General features: G+C 40.8%; 1 protein-coding gene across 1 annotated transcript in view; it reads right to left on the bottom strand.

The window, feature by feature from the left end:
- Window positions 1-1,892: 1,892 nt before the first annotated feature.
- MFSD9 (major facilitator superfamily domain containing 9) overlaps window positions 1,893-21,710 on the bottom strand; it is a 43,197-nt gene continuing 23,379 nt past the window's right edge. The window contains exons 4-6 of the mRNA XM_073550651.1: window positions 13,554-13,683; window positions 10,588-10,797; window positions 1,893-7,670 (exon numbers count right to left, since the gene is read on the bottom strand). Coding sequence (XP_073406752.1) covers window positions 6,883-7,670; window positions 10,588-10,797; window positions 13,554-13,683 — 1,128 coding nt within the window. The 3' untranslated portion in view covers window positions 1,893-6,882. The remainder of the gene's footprint in view (window positions 7,671-10,587; window positions 10,798-13,553; window positions 13,684-21,710) is intronic.

Genomic DNA, 21,710 nt, shown 5'->3' on the forward strand with positions numbered 1-21,710 from the left:
CAAAGACACATTTCACTTCTCATATTTTCAGCACGTCACCATCTATTCCCAATGTGCACAAACTCCTCATCCTCATCCTACTGGTACCCTACTGCTGCCGTATGTGTCTCTATTACTGCACCTGCTGTGCCCTCTAAATTCTAAAGCAACTCTCTACAATATAGTAATGCTGGGCACAAGTGCCCTAGAAGACAGTGCCCACATTTTGCTCCCTAGAAATAGTGCCCTGTGTGCCTCTTTCATAGTCACAGTAACCTGAGTTCCCCTATAACAATAAGTGCCCACTTAACATTGAACAAAGTCCCAAGACTCTCCCCTGTACAGCTCCCCTATACACAGTATGATGCTCTTATACATAACATGATGCCTCCTCACTGTAATGTACCCCCACATCGTATACTGACCCCTTAGTAGCCCCCAAACTGCTTAATAGCCCCTTCACTGTGATCCTCACACTGTACAATGGCCCCCTAGATAGCCTCCATATAGTATAATGTACCAGATAGTCCTCAATATAGTATACTGGCACTCCCCTTAGACTTGTATAGTATAATGCATTCTCCATAGGCCTGTATAGTATAATGCACTCCCCATAGGCCTGTATAGTATAATGCACCCCCATAGGCAGCCAGTACAGTATAATGCACACCCATAGACAGCCAGTACAGTATAATGCATCTCCATAGGCAGCCAGTACAGTATAATGCACCACAATAGGCAGCCTGTATAGTATAATGCACCCCCATAGGCAGCCTGTATAGTATAATGCACCCCCATAGGCAGCCAGTACAGTATAATGCACCCCCATAGGCAGCCAGTACAGTATAAAGCACCCCGATAAAAAAAATAAATCCAATATTCATCTCTCTTCCTCCTTGTTGTTCCCGTGGTGCTCAGAGCGCTCGCACATCTCCAGATAGCGGGCGCCGAATACTGATGTCATCGCGACCCCCTGTCAACGTCGGCGACGTCAGACGCTGAGAGGGGGATGATGAGAGAGGGAGAGTAACGCTCCTTCTCTCATCAATGCGGTCAGCTGTATCAGTATCCAGCTTATACAGTTGACCCTGCGATGACAAATGGAGGGCCCACTGCTGGCACAGGGCCCCCCAATGCCTCCTCAGGGGCCCCATAGCGGCCGGGTGGCAGAGCAGGGAGATCGATTCTCCCTGCTCTGCCACAGAATGTAACTGTATCGGCGCGATGTGCTCGCCGATAGTTACATAGCGTAGCTCCATGTGGGCCCTCTCAGAGAGCAGGGCCCGGGGCCAGCGTTCCCTCTGCCCCACCCCGGTAGCTATGCTACTGGACACAGGGTGTATTAGTGTAGTTGCCAAATTCTGTAGGGGTGCAAAAATTCACCTCCTCCTACCATCACTACTGCTTTTTCTTGGTGTGGTGCTAGGGAGCAATGTGTGCCTATCTGGTGATCAGCGAACTATTAGAATAATGTAGACAGAAATTACTTTGTCATCTTGGTTGGTGCCACAGATTTCTATGCAGAGCACAGCAGTTGAAATAAGATGTCATCTGTTGCTGCACTCTGCATAGGCAGCGATCAAGATGTCAAAGATGACATGATGTAATGAGCTTTGTAATCTTGGTCACTGTCTATATAAAGCACCACAGAAAATGACAAACTCTGCTCTTGCTGGGGAAGCTATCCCAAATATAAAAAAGTGTAAGCCATAATACGGTGGCCTTAGTCTAATATGGGAAATACTGCTGTGCATGAGCACTGAATCTGTCCATAGAGTCTTGTTAACTGAAAGCCAAACGCTTGTTCAGCCAACAGCTATTTCTTCCCACTCCACCATAACTATGGAGATACGATGACCTTCCCGAAGACACAGGCAGACATTTGGACTCTCGAAATAATTTGGAAGCACAAAGAGACAAAAAAATTAAGAACTTTATGTTTTACATCCTCACTGTGGTCAACAGCAGTGCAATACAATAAGTGATTCAGAAACGGTATTTTTCTCTACAATAATAGTTGTGGACCTACATATATATATTTTATCACATTTATGAAGAGTTTAAAACCAGAGCTAGCCCCATACTGTTATAATTAGAATAGGACTTTGATACAAGAACAGTGAGGATCAGAAACCCGCCACCCCCACTAATAAAGTGTTATTTGTATCTGCAGCGGAACAGTGAATGGAGCCAAAGCAGCACTATGTAGTGGCCACTGCCAAGAACTGCAGATCAGTTCTTACTGAATTGTATAGGAGCTGCGCTGCAGTTCTCTGATGTACACTGCAGCTTTAGTGTGAATAGATCCAAAGAAGCACTCTAAACACCTTTCGTACAGTGCATTAAAAAAGTATTCATAAAACATGAACTTTCCACATTTTTTCACATTACACCCACTAACTTACATATATTCTATTTGAAATACAAAATACAAAGTAACAAGTATTTGTGAAGTGTAAAGGAAATGATTCATGGTTCTCTACATAATGTAAAAATATTACCATAATCAAAAAAATGTGATGTGCATATGTATTTAGCTCCCCTGAGTCAATACTTTTTAGATCCACCTTTTGCTGAAATTATCTCTGCACGTCTTTTGGGGCATGAGACCAGCTTTGCACATCTAGGGGCTGGAATTTTTGCCCATTCTTTGCAAACTAGTGCTAGCTCAGGGGGATTGGAAAGCATCTTTGAACAGCAATTTTCAAGTCTTGCCACAGATTTTCAATGGGATTTCGTTCAGGATTGTGACTGAAAAATTCAAATACATGACTGTGCTTTGATCTAAGCTATTCCATTGTAGCTCTAGCAATATGTTTAGGGTCGAGTTCCTGCTTGAAGGTGAACCCCCACCCCAGTCTCAAGTCTTTTGCAGCCTCTAACAAGTTTTCCTTCAAGATGGCCCTGTATTTAGTTCCATCCATCTTCCCATCAACTCTGACTAGTTTCCATGTCCCTGCTGAAGAGAAGCATCCCCACACTATTATGCTGCCACCACCATGTTTGACGGTGGGCATGGAATTTTTAGAGTAATGAGTAGTGTTAGTTTTCCACCATGCAAAACATTTTGCATTTAGCCAAAAAATTCAACTTTGGTCTCATCTGAGCAGATCAGCTTCTTCCACATGTTCGCTGTATCAACAACATGGTTTTTTGCAAACTGCAAATGGGACTTCTTGTGGTTTCCTTTCAAAAATAGTTTTTTCTTGCCAATCTTCCATAAAGGTCAGATTTGTGGAGTATATGACTAATAATTGTTCTATGGACAGGTCCTCCCACCTGAGGTGTGGATCTTTGCAGCTCCTATAGATTGACCATGGGCCTCTTGGCTGCATCTCTAATTAGTGCTCTCTTTGCTTGAGATATCAGTTTAGGAGGACAATCATGTCGTTAGGTTTGCAGTTGGGCCATACCCCTTCCATTTTTGGATGATGGATTAAATTGTGCTCCGTAAAAATGTTCAGAGCTTGGACTATTTTTTTAGAACATAACCCTGATTTACTCCACAACTTTATCTGACCTCTCTAGTGTGTTCCTTGGTTGTTATGCTGCTGTTTGATCCCTAATGTTCTCCAACAAACCTCTGAGGCCTTTACAGAACAACTGTACTGTAGTTATAGTGAGAATAAATGACACATAAGTGTATTCAATTTACTAATTATGTGACTCTTGGAGGCAATTGGTCACTCAGGATTTTAAATAGGGGGATCAGACTACAGAGGGTGAATACAAATGCACACACAATTTACATATACGGTATATATTTTTTAAATACTTAGAAAACCATCTATTTTTTACACTTCACAAATATTTGAAACTTAGTGTTGGTACATCACTTAAAATACCAGTAAAATACATTTATGTTTGTTCACGGGATAATACTTTTTCAAGGAACTGTATATGTTCCAATAATTATGACTAAAACATGGCTTAGTTATGTGATGAAATCCCAGGAAATGAAGAAGGAAATGCATGAAAAACATCATTCCACATGCTCAGGACGTGTTAACCAGGTTACAGAAGAATGTGCAGTGTATATTTTTTAATATTCTACAATACAAATAGTATTATATATTATATATATATATATATACATACACACACTCGATAGAATATGTAAATGGAGGATCATGAGTATTGCACAGTAGGGTATATGCAGGGAATTGTTTAGCCTATCAATAACAATACAGTAGCTAATCCAACATAAGATAATTCCATGCACAATGCAATAAAGTGTTTTAAAGCACACCTCCGACCTAAAATGTAATGCCCTGTCCTATTTTAACTTTAACCCCTTAAGGACAAAGCCAATTTCTGTCTTTTGGTTTCCGTTTTCAGCCTCTTCCTCCAAGAGACAACTTTTCTATTTTTCAGTCAAAATAGGAGAAAGATGGCTTACGGTATATATACAGAAAGAAATGTACATTTGAATGACACTGCTGATTTTAACATATATTGAACTGAAAGGCATAATAAAAAATGAAATTTTGAAAAAAAATGCAATTCCACCATTGTTCTTTTGTACTTTTTTTTACAGCATTTATTGTGAGATAAAAATTACTTGGCAACACGATACTCCTGTTTAGTACAATTATGGCAACATCAAACATCTTTTTGCCATTTTAAAAATTTTACTCTACTGTAAACCAATTTTCACATTTTTTGTGTCACAATTTTCCAAGACAACATTTTTATTTTTCCATTAATGGGACTTTTTTGCTTACCCAGATGTATTTTTTATTGATACCATTTATAGTAGATACAAATTCTGATTGCTTTGTGTTGCATCTTTTGGGTGGAAGGTGCGCAACAAGTGAAAACACGTCAATTCTTTATATACTACATTTACCTCATTGGTTAAATGGTTATTATTTTGATGGATTTGACTTTAAAGGGTTTGCCCCCCTACTAGGAAATCCCCTTCTGAAACTAAATATTCGGCCTTGATGAAATAATAAAGCCTATACTTTCCTCCTTTGGCGGCGCTGTTCCGGCAGTCGCTCTACCCAGGGCTGTGATGCGGTGGAATGACATGTGATGCCTGACACCCAATCAGAGTTGGCATCACTGTCTCCACCTTGGGACACACTGAACATGAAGAGGAAATCTGGGCTGCAGCTCATCCCGGACCTCCTCTTCATGTTCAGCTTGTCCGAAGGCAGAGACATTGATGTCAGCACTAATTGGTCGGCGGGCATCATATGTCCTTCCACCTCATCACAACCCCAGGACCGCGAGTGCTGACACAGCTGGAACAGAGCCGGCACAGGAGGAAAGTATAGGCGTTATTATTTTATCGGGGCTGAACATTTACTTTAAGAAGGGGTAGTCATAGAAGTGGACAACCCTTAACAGAATCAGTGATACTGAAAAAATGTTGTTCTTTTTTTAAAGAGGAAAGGGGTATTCAGTATTAAATTTTTTTTATATTTAAAAAAAACAAAACAAAAACATTTTTAAGTCCCTCTGTGAATGAGCAAGGAGTAGTTAAGAGCCAAGATTTTTTTTAATGACGTTTTAACTTTTCCTTTGATGTGTTGCACGAAAACTTGCTTTGCTCTTTTTGTGTGATTGATTTGTATTTTTCAACAGCATTTTGGGGAACATATAACTTTTTATACTCTCTCTGGGTGCGGTACTGAGGGGAGAAAAATGAAGAATTCTATTTTTTTGGCATTTAAAAATTTGTGCTGTACACTATGCGTCACAAAAAATATATGACCTATATTTTATGGGTCGGTACTGTTTTTTCAGGAAAGGAAAATCACCAGAGAAATCTGAAGCAAATGACAGTACAATTCACCATTGTGTGGCGTGATGGCTACTTTGTCTGATGCCAACTGCCTCAGGGCCTGAAGAGGTGGTGTATATGGCGGGGTCACACTTGCAAGAAACTCACACGAGTCTCGCATCTCAATACACGGCACTACCGCCGGCACTCGGGATCCAGAGTGTGTGGCTGAATGTATTTCTATGCAGCTGAGCGCTCCGGTCTAGAGTGTCGGCGGCAGTGCCGGGTATTGAGATGTGAGACTCGTGCGAGTTTCTTGCAAGTGTGACCCAGGCCTTTGAAAGAGAATCGCTGCATGCAATATATCATGCACTGTCCCCGCTCAGGTTTTACCCAATGTGACCCCTTAGTTTTCAGTATGAGATTGAGGTGGGCGTTAAGGAGTGTTTTTCATCCAAAGTAAGTAATGACATATTTCAGTGCCATCACTGATCTTGGCCACTAGATTGACAAGGACTGTTCGAACACGGAGTTGCAGAGAAGTGCTGTCCCTCTTTCACAGCAATTCCCTGCACATGAAGTCTGTTGGCCACCTACTGCAATGTGTAGTGAGCCACTATACTTATAAATTCACCTGAATGGTCCTCTCTGATTCAGAGGGAGAACTACCATCAATATGTATCAGGTATGGCATGGAGTCCTGGCAGTATGCTATGATGAGAACACCTTTTTAATGTGGAAGCAATACAAATGATCATGACATAATAATCTAGTTCATCCACAGCCAAGATATTAATTTCTAATTCCAGTATTGTCTTTTTAACAATATACTACATTTTACTTCAATCATTTTTAGTGCAAATTTATTCCTAATGAGGCACTTAAACTAGAATTACATGCGCTAACGCCATTCCCAGGCAACTCCAGCCTATCAAATATCGCTCATCATTAAGTGAAATTGTGTTTGACAACATTATTATTATTAGTGGTTACAATAACTAAACTTATTAATTAAAATCTGTATATCAGTAGCAGAGCATCAAATACAAGTCATGGCTTTTAAAGACATATCATCTTACCTTGTGTTTTACTCTATAGAAATCAGTAGTTATTGCACATGCCCCTATTTAAGATTCAAAGTATTTCTATTGTAATATTAAAAGAAAGACTGTTCATTCCCTTTTATGTTTGCTTTGGGCTGAGCCATCATAGTGTGATTTACTTTTGTACATTAGGAATATAGATGCTAACGCCAAGACAGCTCCAAGCTGTGGCGGGCCACAAGGACTATATTCCTGAGCAATTCCTGAGAAGAGGGGAACAAGTATTCGTCCCACCGATGTCACAGACTGGCCAACACCTATAAGAGTACCGCTTCCATGCTTCTGGCCTAGAGTGAGTTCTAGATCCACAATACATGTTCGCCCTATACTTGTAGAAAAAGCCAAGAACGTTGAGGACAATACAACGATCCACATCTTCGGTGCCACAGAATATAACAGGATGGAAAAGAACGTGAGGATGCTGGAATGTAACAGCATGGTGTAGATATTATACTGATAAAGTCTAGAAAGTGGTCCCAGCGAAAAACCAGCAAGGGCTCCCAGTGTGCTGCCGTAACTTATTAAATAGCCAGTCATCCGTGGCGTCATATGGAATCTTTCTTCCATTGCCAAAGCAAAGTTGCTGTAGTACAGCATGACAGCAACTGCTATTAGCAGACGAACCAAAAATACATCCCACATCTGAGAAAAAGCCACGCCTGTGACTTTATTAAATACAGACACAATCTGTGCCCACAATGTTTGTGCAGATCTGCTTGGAATTATGCCATTGGGCTCCAATGAGTGTTGTATTGTATCAGAAGAATTAGATGTCAGATTATTGGGCAAATTCCCATGTCTACTAGGAGTAACAATGTTTGCTGTGTCCGTAGTCTGTGGCATCATCCAGACAAGACCTGAAAATGAAAATATGAAATAACTGAAATTTCTCTACGTTTTTGGGCACAAAGTAGAAGTGACAAAAAGCTATGTGAAATGGGTTGACCATCTTTCTGTGTATCTGAACTAGCAATTAAAGTCTATTATATCATTAAAGGGAATAGCTTATATATATATATATATATATATATATATATATAGATATCAGGTCATTTTTACAGCAAAATGAACACAGTAAAAAAAAGGACGACTTTTCTGGGTGGAATCCACGTGAAAAAATGCCCTATAAGATGAACACAGTGCACAGTGACGTAAAATGTAAAATCGACACTGCTGTGCACATGGTCTGTCTTGTTTCATGTCTTTTAACTGCTTTGCCCTCAAGCACCTAAAAGAGCAGGCAAGTTAACTCTAGCGGAGGCAACCCACTCTGTTTACTTGACCTTGCAGAGTGAATGCCACCTTAGGGGAACAACCACCATTTTCCTATAGCACTTCGCCTAGGAAAACTCAGTGGCTGTGCAGTCGTCGAAATTATGTCATGTGCGCATAATCTAAGTTTCACAATTGTGTTTTTTCACCTGTCCACTTTTGTTTTTCTGCACATAACATCATAAATTAAATGGCCTCAAAAATAATACAATGTGTACATCAAAAAAATAAATAATGAAAAGCCTAGGATGACAGAAATCAGCAGGTTTTTGCTATGTAATCTGAAGACAGAGTGAGGTAACGGTTAAAAGACTGACCAGCAATGTGCCACTTATAAAGCTATGTATTGTTGTTTACTTACAATGAAGGTTTTAGCACTAGGATATTATCACTGCCAGGACTAAAGCAGGTACAGCCTCAGTGACCCTAGTCAGACTCCTCCCCCTCTTGTGATAAGCTGCTCACTGTCAATAGACCATGTACATACAGAGCCTGGTGTCTCTGCTTCATGCTATATCTAAGAACTCTGATTGTGTTACAATGACTGCGCCTTGTAAACTGAATGATACATCATTGGAATCAGAGTCACTTTTCCTACATTCTGCTGCTGTCAGATGAAGTAGCAAAAACCTTGTGATAGATTCCCTTTTAAATTCTTACCCAGCATTTTCCAGAGTTAATGCATACTACATGTACCCAGGTCTACACTAACAAGTTAGAGTACACAGAGTGACATAGGGGACAGGTTGCCTGATTAAGAGGTGTGTAGAAATGCATCAGGTCATCTCACTAATTTTGTAAAACGCAAAGTATCACCTAAATGAGTCAAAGAGCACAGACAGTATCATATGTGATTGGTAAGGGAGTAAGAGGATTACACATGAAAAAGTTCTTGCCTCACCTCCCTGTAGTTAATAAAAAGTTACAAGGATTAGTTAAACTCTGGTTACATCTTCGTTGAAGATTGTTTGGAGCCTCTGTTACTGAACCTGACTGGCCCCATTAGAAGTCAATGGAGTCAGCCGGGCTGGTGGTATACATTGCATTTTGGATATTGCACAGCCCACAGAAAAATGCTCCACCTGTACCTTTAAACAGCAGTGATATTTTACTATAGACTGTAAGCCTGCAAGGGCAGGGCCCTCTTCCCTCTGTACCAGTCTGTTACTGTTAGTTTGTTCCATGTCATTTATATATGTATCTTGCAGGGCCGGACTGGCCATCTGGCAAATGCTAGAAGGGCCTGTCTGGTCGTGGGCTGCCTTGTCTGCTACATTGTTAACAGAATCAGTGTTCTCAAGACACCCATACTGTTAACAGTTGTGTGTTGTGAGTTCATTTTCCCCTTCACCATTGAGGTCTGATGAACTCCCTCTTCTGGTGAAGGAAGGTAGTGAGGCTGATTACCAAGCACCTGGGCAGGATGATGATGACTGGGTGACGGGAATTACTGACTGGATATAAGGCAGCCGACGCCCTTCTGCCTTGCTGGTGATCTCTCTGAGGGATTCTAGGAGACCAGTCTGATTCCTGCTCCTCAAAAGCTAAGTTTTCTGCTCTACTTTTTGCATTTGTGTTTTGGTTTTGTTTTGCATTGTTTTCCTTGATTTCTGCCATTCCCTGCTGGGTGAGCAGAATTCCTTTTTGCTCTGTCTTCAGAAAATACCTGAGTACTGATATAGTCTTTTTGAAGCCTAGCGTCTTCAGGGCTTTTTTCCCTAACAGCTGTTGGCTCTTGTTTTGATAGGGTTTTGGCGGATTACAGACAGCAGCTTTTCTATCCTGTCCTATCTAGTTAGCTTGGGCCCCATCAATTGCTCAGCCTATCTGTGTGAGTGTTTTTTCATCTTGCTTCACTGTCATTATATGTTGGGGGCTGCCTATTGCTTTGGAGTCTGCTCTGGGGCAGTTTAGATTTCCCTTTCTGTCTTTAGGCTATGTAGTTCTCCGGCTGTGATCGAGGGGTCTAGGGCACCGTAGGAACCCCCCACGGCTATTGCTAGTTGTTGATAGGTTCAGGGGTCTGCAAACCGATAGCTGCCAACTTCTCTGGTTTTCTGGACTTAGCTGAGCTAGTATTTCTGTTTTTGCCTCCTACGGTGACTCATTCATAACAGTTGTGAGAGAGAGCACAAAGTCGCTGACTCTGTCACTTACCCCAGCAGATCACAGGTATCATTAGAAATATTGGTCCTGTAGTAAATCTTCCTTTCCTCCATCCAAGGTAATATTAGTAATATATCCCATCTGTTTCTTGGGGATGGTGACAACATGGGACTGTGTGATTTCAAATGCCAGGGCTGAATTTCAGCTCCAGTCCATACCTGGTATCTTGTATGTAACCCCCTTCTCATGTACAGCACCATGGAATCAATGGTGCACTACTACTACTACTACTACTAATAATAATAATAATAATAATAATAATAATAAAAAGCAGATAACAGATAAATAAAAAGAAAATCAGACCTTGCATTGGTTAATATGTCTTTCCTTCCTTACCTGCATTGATAATGAATATACATGTACAAAGGACAGAGGTAATATAAAAACCTCCCTGCAGCTCCGTTAGGTAACCACCAACAACAGGTCCCAGAATAAAACCCATGCTAGATGCTGAATTAAATCTTCCCATGACATGGGGGCGCTCTTTCTCAGATACAAGGTCAGAGAGGAATGCTTTAGAAATTGAAAGTGAATGTTTAAAAATTCCTATAAAAGAAAAAACAAACATATTGGTGTCATTTTAATATCTGTTCTACTGACAGAAACATCTGCTTATGCCCCCTCTTTATTTTGCTTACTTTCGGCGATGAGATTTTAAAGGACCACGTAAGAGTTTTTTTTATTGTCTCCTCTACTATTCATCAGTGCTGTGTATGCAGTGTGTGCATTGAAATCCTTACACATTGCTGTCTTTTGCCGTTTCTAGCGCTGCTCTGGTTCTCTCCTGCATCATGTGACTGCAGCTCTTTTTTTGCCTGTTCACACAGCAGACCATTAGTTCCTCTCTAAGGCCGGGGTAACTTCCCAGAGAATTGGATCGATTATGTTAATGACACTCCAATCAAACTGTGATCTGAGCCTAATCAGAGTGTGATCCGATTCTCTCAGACAAGAGAATCGTAATAAAATGGAATAGTAGAGCATGGCACAGTGTGCAGTCCAATGTTTTTCATTTTCCCATAGGCTTAAATGCCGAGTGTGATCCAATTTGCACTGAAAAAATTGCAGCATGTTGCAATTTTTTTTCACATGCCAAATCGTTATGGGAAAAAAAAACACTGATCAGCACTGCCCATAGCATAAGATTGGTCCAAGTGCTATCCGAAAAACCACTGAATAGCATTTGTGTGAGTGAACCCTTAATGTAAGTCTATGAGAGCCTTGATCGGAGTCTCATTGGCTTACATTGAGAAAATGACGTCTGGTCCACATATAGAACATTGTGTGCAGCCAGCTGGTCACAATTATTGTGACATGATGCAGGAGAAGCACTGGAAACAGAATAAGACAGAGATGGGCATTTCACTGTTAATACAGTACTAATTGCTAACTCACAGACAATAAAAAAAACTGCTGCAGTGGTCCTTTCCAAAGGTGAAGCCCATCAAAGATAGTGTTGGTATATCAGCATTCACCTCATTCACTCTCTTACAAAGTTCTAGAGAAGGGAAACTCAACCAATTCAAGTAAAACAGTTGTCAGCATTGTCCAGCACGCTGTTGTGCGTTACTCATAGGATTTGTTTTTGTGGAAGTCCAAGTGGTTGGCATCTTACCAATCAGTAAGTGATGGCAAATCCTTGCTATATGCTATTTATGTTTTCACAATTTTGATCCCTATAGATGTATCACATTTTATTTGACTTTTGAACCTGCTGTCTTTACCATGCAAACTATTAATCTGTGGAACTGCCAACCTCCCGGTATAGTTAAAAGCTTGGTATAGATGGTAATATCAATGATTTTAAAAAAGGCTTAGATGCTATTTTAGAAGAAAATGCCAAAACCCTTATATATACAAGCATAAAATTCCTACTCTTTCCTGGGTTCATTTTTTAGTACAGCATAATGGAGTATTTTAGACAGCAGAGCTGAGTTTTCTGAATCAGTTTTGGGGTGGGGTAAAAGACTTGCTAGAACGTTCACCATGACGTTTCTATTTGTCCACCTGCCTGTATCCCCTCCTTGCTCCTTACTCTCCCCTCTCCATAGACACCCCATGACACATGCAGTGAGTCTTTATGGAGCAAGATGGATTTTAACTACTTTTTCAAAGTAGATGACATGTAGGAGACAGAAGGAGGTGAAGGAGGTGAATATATGATTATATTACAAACTTTCTAATATTTGCCTGTGCTGTTGATTTTTGCAAAATAAGTTTCTTTTTAACTAATGTAGTAAACAAACGTTTTCTACCATGCAGACAGAAAGCCTATGGTTTTAGATATAAAGGGAAACTGTCACCCCCCCCCAGGGCCCGAGAACCGACATCAGGCTACTATGCATACGTGTTGCGGAGGCCTCAGCCCCGCAGTGTGAATACATCATAACACACTGCGGGGCGGGATCTAGGGCCTCCACAATGCGCAGGCGCAATAGCCTGATGTCGGTTCTCAGGCAGCGCGCACTGCGCATGCCCGAGAACACTTGTTACAGTGCAGGCGCCGGGATTCAAATCAAGAGGAGGCAGCGACGCACAGGGGCATCATGATGGACGGATGGTGGGCGGCGCCGAGACACAGGACAGGCATGATTGACGGATGGTAGGCGGCTGATAGAGAGGGACACAACATACCTGTGGGACACATTACAGGTATGAGAAGCTAATTATAAAAGTCAATATTTTTGCATTACTGGAGGGTCAGGAAACGAGGCAACAGTTAGCCCCGCTAAAATTTTGATAGTGAAGTACAAACGAATCTGTTCCACAAAGACTCCAAAGCACAACTGCATAAAGCTTGAGGGGTGTCTCTGCAATTAAACGTTATATATCAGTGGGCATTCTAACTGCCAGAATGTTTTGTCTTAGAAACGATGACAAAGGACTATTACTTAAAAAAGAAAAAAATTATATATTTAGCATTTTTAATGTTGTAGCTTGTGTTATTATATCTAGCTGAAATTGTTTTTGTGCAATTATCTATATTGTGAATTACCCATATTGGCTCTTGCATCACATTATTTTTATTTTATTTATTTTACTCACTTTACACAGCGCTTTACACACATTATCATCACTCTCCCCATTGGGGCTCACAATCTAATTTCCCTATCAGTATGTCTTGGGAGTGTGAGAGGAAACCCATGCAAACACGGGGAGAACATACAAACTCTGCAGATGTTGTCCTTGGTGGGATTGCAAAGCTACAGTGCTAACCACTGAGCCACCGTGCTGCCTTGAGAACTATTCAGATACAGAAGTGATCTCAAACTTTCTGAGGTCACTAAATTTTAACGACTTACCCACAGGTATTCTAGCAATTGCATATATGTATATGTTAATGGATATACCAAGGAGACCATATCCAAGTGCACTAATAAGAATACAGGTAATTAGCGCATAGCGTCGTCCAACAATATCACTCCAACTCCCCTGCAAAGAAATAAAGAAAAGTAATTTCATTTTTCTTTATAATGTTACAGCTTTTTTTTAAATCAGATATGTAGTTTTGGAACACTTATAATAATTCTTCCCATCCCGTAAATTAGTAGTACATCCTCAGTACTTTTTCCTGTTACAATGTTTTTGCTCTACTGGCTAGCCAAGGTAGGAAATAAACTGAGCTGGTACTCCCCTTCCTTTATACTAGTGCAGGTTTTCCACCACTGTGCCAGTGATTGTTCACAGGCTGCAATGTATCTATGGATATATCTATGGCTATATCTATGTATCTATCTAACTATCTATCCTACCCATATCTATCTATCTATAGATAGATAGACAGATAGAAGGAATGAGATAGACAGCTAGATAGATAGATCTATACATAGGTCGATAGATATTATCTATAGATCTATCTATCATCAGTCAATCTGTCTGTGTGTGTAATGTAGTGTGGGTTGGAGAAATGTAAAAGAGGAGGTTGGACCAGAAATGACATCACAAATCGTTTTTCTTTTGCCAAATAACATATCTTTATTTAGCTTACAAAAATGCACACAATCCAAGAGGGGTTGGACTAGGAAATGACCTCATAGGAGCTTTTTTTTTTTTGACCCAACTTTATTTGTGCTCATAAACGCTTAGAAAAAACATCTGAAAAACGCAAGAAAAACGCATCAAAATCCCATCAAAATCCACATGCGTTTTTCCAGGCAAGGGGGTACGGATTTGCTGAGTAAAAATCTGCTTCAATTCTGCAACGTGAGCACATAGCAGTGTTTTTGTTTAATTTCATGAAACGTAAAGGGGTAGGGGAGTAACAAAGGCGAACACCAAAACAGAAAGTGCCATTAAACTCTGAAAAAATTAAAGTTCAAAGAGGACCTGTACAGGTCAAAAGTGGCCATTTTTTTCCTCTCATGCTATTCCACTGCTCTCCTGAGAATCCAGCTTTTTCCTTTTTTTAAAACCCACAAGTAATTTTCATGGTCTTTACCAAAGGAAAGGTGGCTTAGGCTATTTTCATACATCAGTTTTTTGCAGTCAGGCGGGATCCGGCTATTTTTAGAAAAAACGGATCCGGCGTAAATTTTGGACAACTGTAGAAACGGATCCGTTTTTCTGCCGGATCCGTCTAGCAGGTTATATCTGTTTTCTGGGGGCTGGCCAATTGGATCTGAGCATGCGCAGACTTCAAAAAACGGATCCGGTGGCTGGATCCGTCTTTTTCTGGATCCGGCGCATTCCGGCGCCCATAGACTTTCATTGTTGCAAAAGCCGGAAGCGTCGGATCCGGCGCTTCCGGCTTTTTCGCCGGAGACAAAAAACGTTACAGTAGCCGTTTTTTCCAGACGCCGAAATGAGCCAAATAGCCGGATCCCGCAAAAAACGGACGAATCGCAATGCCATCCGGCGCTAATACAAGTTAATGGGGAAAAACCGGATCCGGCATTGCTTTTCGCCGGATCCGGTTTTACAACGGATCTCGCCTGACGGCGCAAAACGGATGTGTGAAAGAGGCCTTACAGGATTCTCTGGGAAAGGGCGTTAATTAAGAGGAGGTGGTCTTAAATAAATTCTGTAAAGACCAGAAACATGAGCACAGAATAAAAAGGCCCCTATTTCAGGAACCATTTGGGAGATTTCAAAAAAGAAAAAAGTGGCATTCTCAAAGGCACAGCAGAAATAAAATATGAGCAAAAACTGGCCACTTTTCACCTGGTGACAGGTCCTTATTAAGTAATACATTTACAGAAACCAAGAAAAAGGGATATAATATAAGCTACATCTGACCTAAGGATTTGATATGAATGTTAATAGATATATAATTAATTCCTCTCTGTATATATTGGCAGTCTATCCACATTCATGATCCACTGTATAGACCGCATGGAGGGAGGCATGAAGCACATATGCTTCTTATTTTACAGGGTGTATTGGTATGACTAGCTTCTGATTAGAAATTCTGGAACTATAGCTGAGAAAACATAAAAGAAAGTTGTGGCCGGACAGGACTAAAAGCTAATGGCTGCAAGATTAGAAAGCAATGAGTCAGCTCACTGTCACATATACTCTCCTTATGAAGTTCGGAGTGGCAGATGCTCACATAACAAGATCCAGGCCATTTACATCACAGAACAATGCTGGAATACTTGCATGTAATTTAGCAACGGTTTTCAGCCCATTAACCTTGAGGGGTAAACCAGGTATGCAAAAGAAAAAAATCTCCCCCAGTGTGATACCAAGCATGATTACACGATTATAGTCACCTTTGGTGAAAGCTCATATCTCTGGAACCGTATGGTTGATTTAAAAAAAATCAAAACGGGCTACTCAGAGGAACAGTGAAGATAATGATTGGAATACAAGACTAGAAGGATACAACTTATTTGCAAGAAACAGACTTGATAAACGAGGAGGGGGTGTCGCATTGTATGTTAGAAACGCGTATATCTGCACAGAGATTGAAGCTTCAGAGACTGGGAGTTCAGTGGAAACTGTTTGGGTAAGAATACAAGGACAGAACAATGGAAAGGACACCATTGTAGGCATTTACTACAGGCCGCCTGTGCAAGCTGAAGATATGGATGAACTCTTTGTGCATCAAATGGCCAAGTTCTCCAAAAAATATGACATAGTTGTCATGGGAGATTTCAACTATCCAGACATTTGTTGGGAATCTCTCTCAGGCAAAACTAACTGGTCAAGGAAATTCTTATCCTCTCTTGCTGACAACTTTATCTTCCAAAAGGTAAGGGAGAAAACAAGGGGAACTGCTACCTTGGATCTAATCCTTATAAACAGGGAGGAAATGGTTGAGGAGGTAAAAGTGGCTGGGACCCTAGGAGGTAGCGACCATGCTATTTTAGAATTTTGGATAACTAGAGGAGGAAGACCTGTGAAGACTCAGACGTCAAGGTTAGATTTCAGAAAGGCAGATTTTAAGGGATTCAGAAAGAGAATTGGAGGGATCCAATGGATGGATATCCTTAAAGACAAAAATGTCCAGGAAGGATGGGAAATCTTGAAAAATGAAATTCTCAAAGCACAGTTGTTAACAATTCCGAAAAGAGGGAAGAATAGGAAGCATTTAAGGAAACCAGGATGGATGAACACAGAACTTAAGCAAATGCTAAAAAGGAAGAAAAAAATGTTTATAAAATGGAAAGAGGGAGGCATATCTAAAGAAGAATATAATGCTGTCTGCAGAACCTGCAGGGCACAAATCAGATTATCTAAAGCTGAAAATGAATTGAGGCTTGCAAGAGATGTCAAAAGCAATAATAAAGGATTTTGGGGATATGTAAAAAGTAAAAGAAAAGTCAAAGATGCTATAGGATTTTTACAGGATGAAAATGATGAAATGGTAAGACAGGATGTTGAGAAGGCTGAACTTTTAAATTCCTATTTTGCATCTGTTTTCTCTCAGAAAGGAAATGTAACATCAACTGTTATTCACTGTCCTATTAAGGGAATAGAAGAATCCAGGATATCTATAAACAGAAAGATAGTGAGGAAACACTTAGCTAACCTAAATGAATTCAAGTCTCCAGGTCCAGATGAATTACACCCCAGAGTACTGAAGGAGATAGCAGAAGAAATTTTTGAACCCCTCTCCATAATCTTTGAAAATTCTTGGAGAACAGGAGAAGTGCCAGAAGACTGGAGAAGAGCAAATGTTGTTCCTATCTTCAAAAAAGAGAAGAAGGTGGACCCAGGCAACTATAGGCCGGTGAGTCTGACTTCTATACCAGGAAAGATCTTTGAACAAATTATTAAACAACATGTATGTCAATACCTGGATAAGAATGAAGTGATTAAACAGAGTCAGCATGGGTTTGCAACTAATAAGTCATGTCAGACTAACTTAATTTCCTTCTATGACGGTATCACTGATTGGGTGGATCAAGGAAATGCTGTAGATATAGTATATCTTGACTTCAGCAAAGCATTTGACAAAGTCTCTCATACAATCCTTATTGAAAAAATGACTAAGTATGGAATGGACAAGGCAACTGTTAGGTGGATTCATAACTGGCTTAGTGATCGGACCCAAAGAGTGGTCGTAAATGGCTGCACATCCAGTTGGAAGAATGTCTCAAGTGGGGTACCACAGGGCTCTGTCCTGGGCCCTGTATTGTTCAACATCTTTATCAACGATTTAGATGAAGGAATTGAGGGTAAACTGATTAAATTTGCTGATGACACAAAGCTAGGAGGGATAGCTAATACTAGAGAAGAGAGAGAGAGGATTCAAAAAGATTTAAATAAACTGGAGAAGTGGGCAGCAACTAACAGAATGGTTTTTAACAGGGAGAAATGCAAAGTACTACATCTGGGCAATAAAAATGAAAAAAGCATATATAGAATGGGAGGAATAGGGCTAAGTGACAGCACATGTGAAAAAGACTTGGGTATACTAATAGATCACAGACTGAATATGAGTCAACAGTGTGATGCAGCAGCAAAAAAGGCAAATGCAATTCTAGGATGTATTAACAGAAGCATACAGTCTAGATCACGTGAAGTCATTATTTCCCTCTACTCCTCTTTGGTCAGACCTCATCTGGAATATTGTGTCCAGTTTTGGGCACCACATTTTAAAAAAGACATCAACAAACTGGAGCAAATTCAGAAAAGAGCGACCAGAATGGTGACCGGTCTGCAAACCCTGTCTTATGAGGAAAGGTTGCAGGATTTGGGAATGTTTAGTTTGCAAAAGAGAAGACTGAGAGGAGACTTAATAGCTGTCTACAAATATCTAAAGGGCTGTCACATTGTAGAAGGATCAACTTTATTCTCATTTGCACAAGGAAAGACTAGAAGCAATGGGATGAAACTCAATGGGAGGAGACACAGATTAGATATTAGAAAAAACTTTTTGACAGTTAGAGTGATCAATGAGTGGAACAGGCTGCCACGAGAAGTGGTGAGTTCTCCTTCAATGGAAGTCTTCAAACAGAGGCTGGACAGACATCTGACTGGGATGATTTAGCGAATCCTGCTTTGAGCAGGGGGTTGGACCAGATGGCCCAGGAGGTCCCTTCCAACTCTACAATTCTATGATTCTATAAAATAAAATCAAAACTGTCTGCTTTTAACCTGGTAACAAGTCATCTTTAACAATCTTTCCTTGCCCATGAATTTTCGTCGGTCTGTCTAAACAAGAGCCAATCGATGATCTATTAGCACGCTTCAAACAGCCTGAATTGCCGTGTGTAAACCAGGCTACAGTCATGAAAAAGTCGTGTGATCAGAAGTGAGAGGAACGTCCTGCAGATGACAGTCGTATGATCCAGCCCTGTGTTTACACTGATATTCAGGCCGCTAAACGACAGTAGACCGACGATACATAAGCCAGTAGGCGCTAATTTACTGGCCTGTTTCGACAGGCCAATAGAAAGAATCCCATGGGCACAGACAGAACATTAATATGGTTGTTCTTTATCCATAGGATATCTTCATTATCAGAAGTACATCTCCTGTTTACAAGGGACAATGTGCTGTAAACAGCTTGCAACATAGCAAAGGGATCACGTTGTTGAAAGTTATCAGTCAAGAGAAGAGTACAATAACATTTCCAAGGTTTTAGATATACCATAGAACACTGTGAAGACAGCCATCAAGTGACTTAAATTTGGTACCACAGTGACATTATCCAGAACTAGACATCCCTCAAAAATGAAAAAAACAAAAAGAAGTTGGTTCTAAACAGCTAGCAAGAGACCTGAAGGGACATTAAAATAGCTAGAGGAATTTCTGACAAGATATAGTTGCTTATTGCATGTGGCAACAATCTCCCATATTCTTCATATGTCTGGCCAGTGGTGTAGAGCGGCAAGGCGGACATCCAAGCCTAGCTATATTTTGCCAAAACTTATATAAAGTCTGCCAAAAGTATGTGGGAAAACATGTTATGGTCTGATGAGACCTGGGTTGGACTTTTTGGACAAAAATTCGAAAAGGTATGTTTGATGCAATGTCAACACTGCGTATCATCAAAACAACACCACACCCACAGTGAGGTATGGTGGATGCTCTGGGGCAGTTTTTCGGAAGCAGGAACTGGGACTTTAGTCAAGGTGGAGAGAATAATGAACAGTTACACAGATCAGTAAATTTTGCATCAAAACCTTCAAGCCTGTGCTAAAAAGCGGAGGATGAAGAGGAATTCCACATTTCATCACAATAATGACCCTAAGCATACCTCCAACCACAGGTTTGAAGTGGCACAGTCAAAGCCCAGATCTGAATCCAATTGAAAATCTGTATGTTGACCTAAAGAGGGCGCTGTAAACAGGAGATGCTCTAACAATCTGACAGATTTGGTGTGCTACTTCAAGGAAGAGTGGGCAAAAACTGCCAATTCAGATGTGCAATGCTGATAGACTCCTACCCAAAAATACTCAATGCAGTCATAAATTCAAAGGTTTCTTCATCAAAGTAATAGTTTATGTTTATGCAACCACATGGCCCTACAGGACCTATATCAGTAAATAAATGACACCACACACTTTAATAATGGAAGAAAAGTGGCCGTGAGTTTATTTTGGGTTAATCTAATATATAAAGCTCAAGTGTGTGTATGTACATATGTATGTGTGAATGCGTGTGTGTATGTCCGGGATAGGCATCCGCACAGTCGCAGCTACAGCCACAAAATTTGGCACAGTCACACGTCTGGACCCCGAGAGTGTCCTAAGCTATGTTGTGAGGCGAAATTTTAACCCCGCGCGTTCCAATTCACCAAACAATTTTGCCCCTATCTACATACTGGGGAAAAAGTGTGTGCGCGTCAATCCCCGCCCCTCATTATGATGTCATAATGCCCCTATCTACATAATGGGGAAACAGTGTGTGCGTATCAAGCCCCGCCCCTCATTATGATGTCACAATGGTTGCCATGTCGACGCTGATGTCATCATAGGTTGCAAGCCCCGCCGCTCATTATGATGTCATAATGGTTGACTATGAGATGGAGGATGTGTGATGGGTATATGGGCACGGGACTATGGGATGGAGGATGTGTGACGGGTTTGTGGGCACGGGACTATGGGATGGAGGATATGTATGATGGGTATATGGGCATGGGCCTATGGGATGGTGGATATCTATGATGGGTATATGGGCACTTGACTATGGGATGGAGGATATGTATGATGGGTATATGGGCATTGGACTATGAGATGGAGGATGTGTGATGGGTATATGGGCACTGGACTATGGGATGGCGGATATGTATGATGGGTATATGGGCATGGGACTAAGGGATGGAGGATATGTATGATGGGTATATGGGCATGGGACTAAGGGATGGAGGATATGTATGATGGGTACATGGGCACTCGACTATGGGATGGAGGATATGTATGATGGGTATATGGGCATGGGCCTATGGGATGGAGGATGTGTGATGGGTATATGGGCATGGGACTATGGGATGGAGGATAATTATAATTTGCTATAACTAACCACAGTTAGTTACTATGCCCGGGCAGCGCCGGGCTCTTCAGCTAGATATAAATAACCAAACCGTTAAAAAAATAATTCCATAAAATTATACAATATTACCATACCAGAGAAACAATCCGCCCCTTAACGGGCGATTTTCCCACAATAAAACATCACGACAGATAATCTGAAAATTAGGGAGGGAGGGGAAATCTTCTTTCTTCAGGAAAATGTTGTCTGAGGTAAAAACTGCCAGTGCAGGGCTTTTTATAAACACAGAAAAACCGCCAAATTTCTCCAGCCAATCCTGGCCCGTTAAAACGTCGCCAAGGAAACCAGTCAGAAACCAGATATGCCCTTCTCCACAAACCATACTGAGAGCGCCCAGCCCACTTTTAACCCATTTTCTTTTTTAAATTAAAATTAAAACAATAAATAAATATTATTACGGCCCGTATGGCCATGGGACCCCCCCTTTATGTATTCCTTTATTGTGGGGGGGGGGCTGACATTATGTTATTTTTTACTTTTCTTTTTCCATCTGAAAAGATTTCAGTTTGGTGTCT

Source organism: Dendrobates tinctorius, unplaced genomic scaffold (assembly GCF_039654945.1).
Source record: "Dendrobates tinctorius isolate UK_male_01 unplaced genomic scaffold, ASM3965494v1 ptg000166l, whole genome shotgun sequence".
Lineage (NCBI taxonomy): Eukaryota > Metazoa > Chordata > Amphibia > Anura > Dendrobatidae > Dendrobates > Dendrobates tinctorius.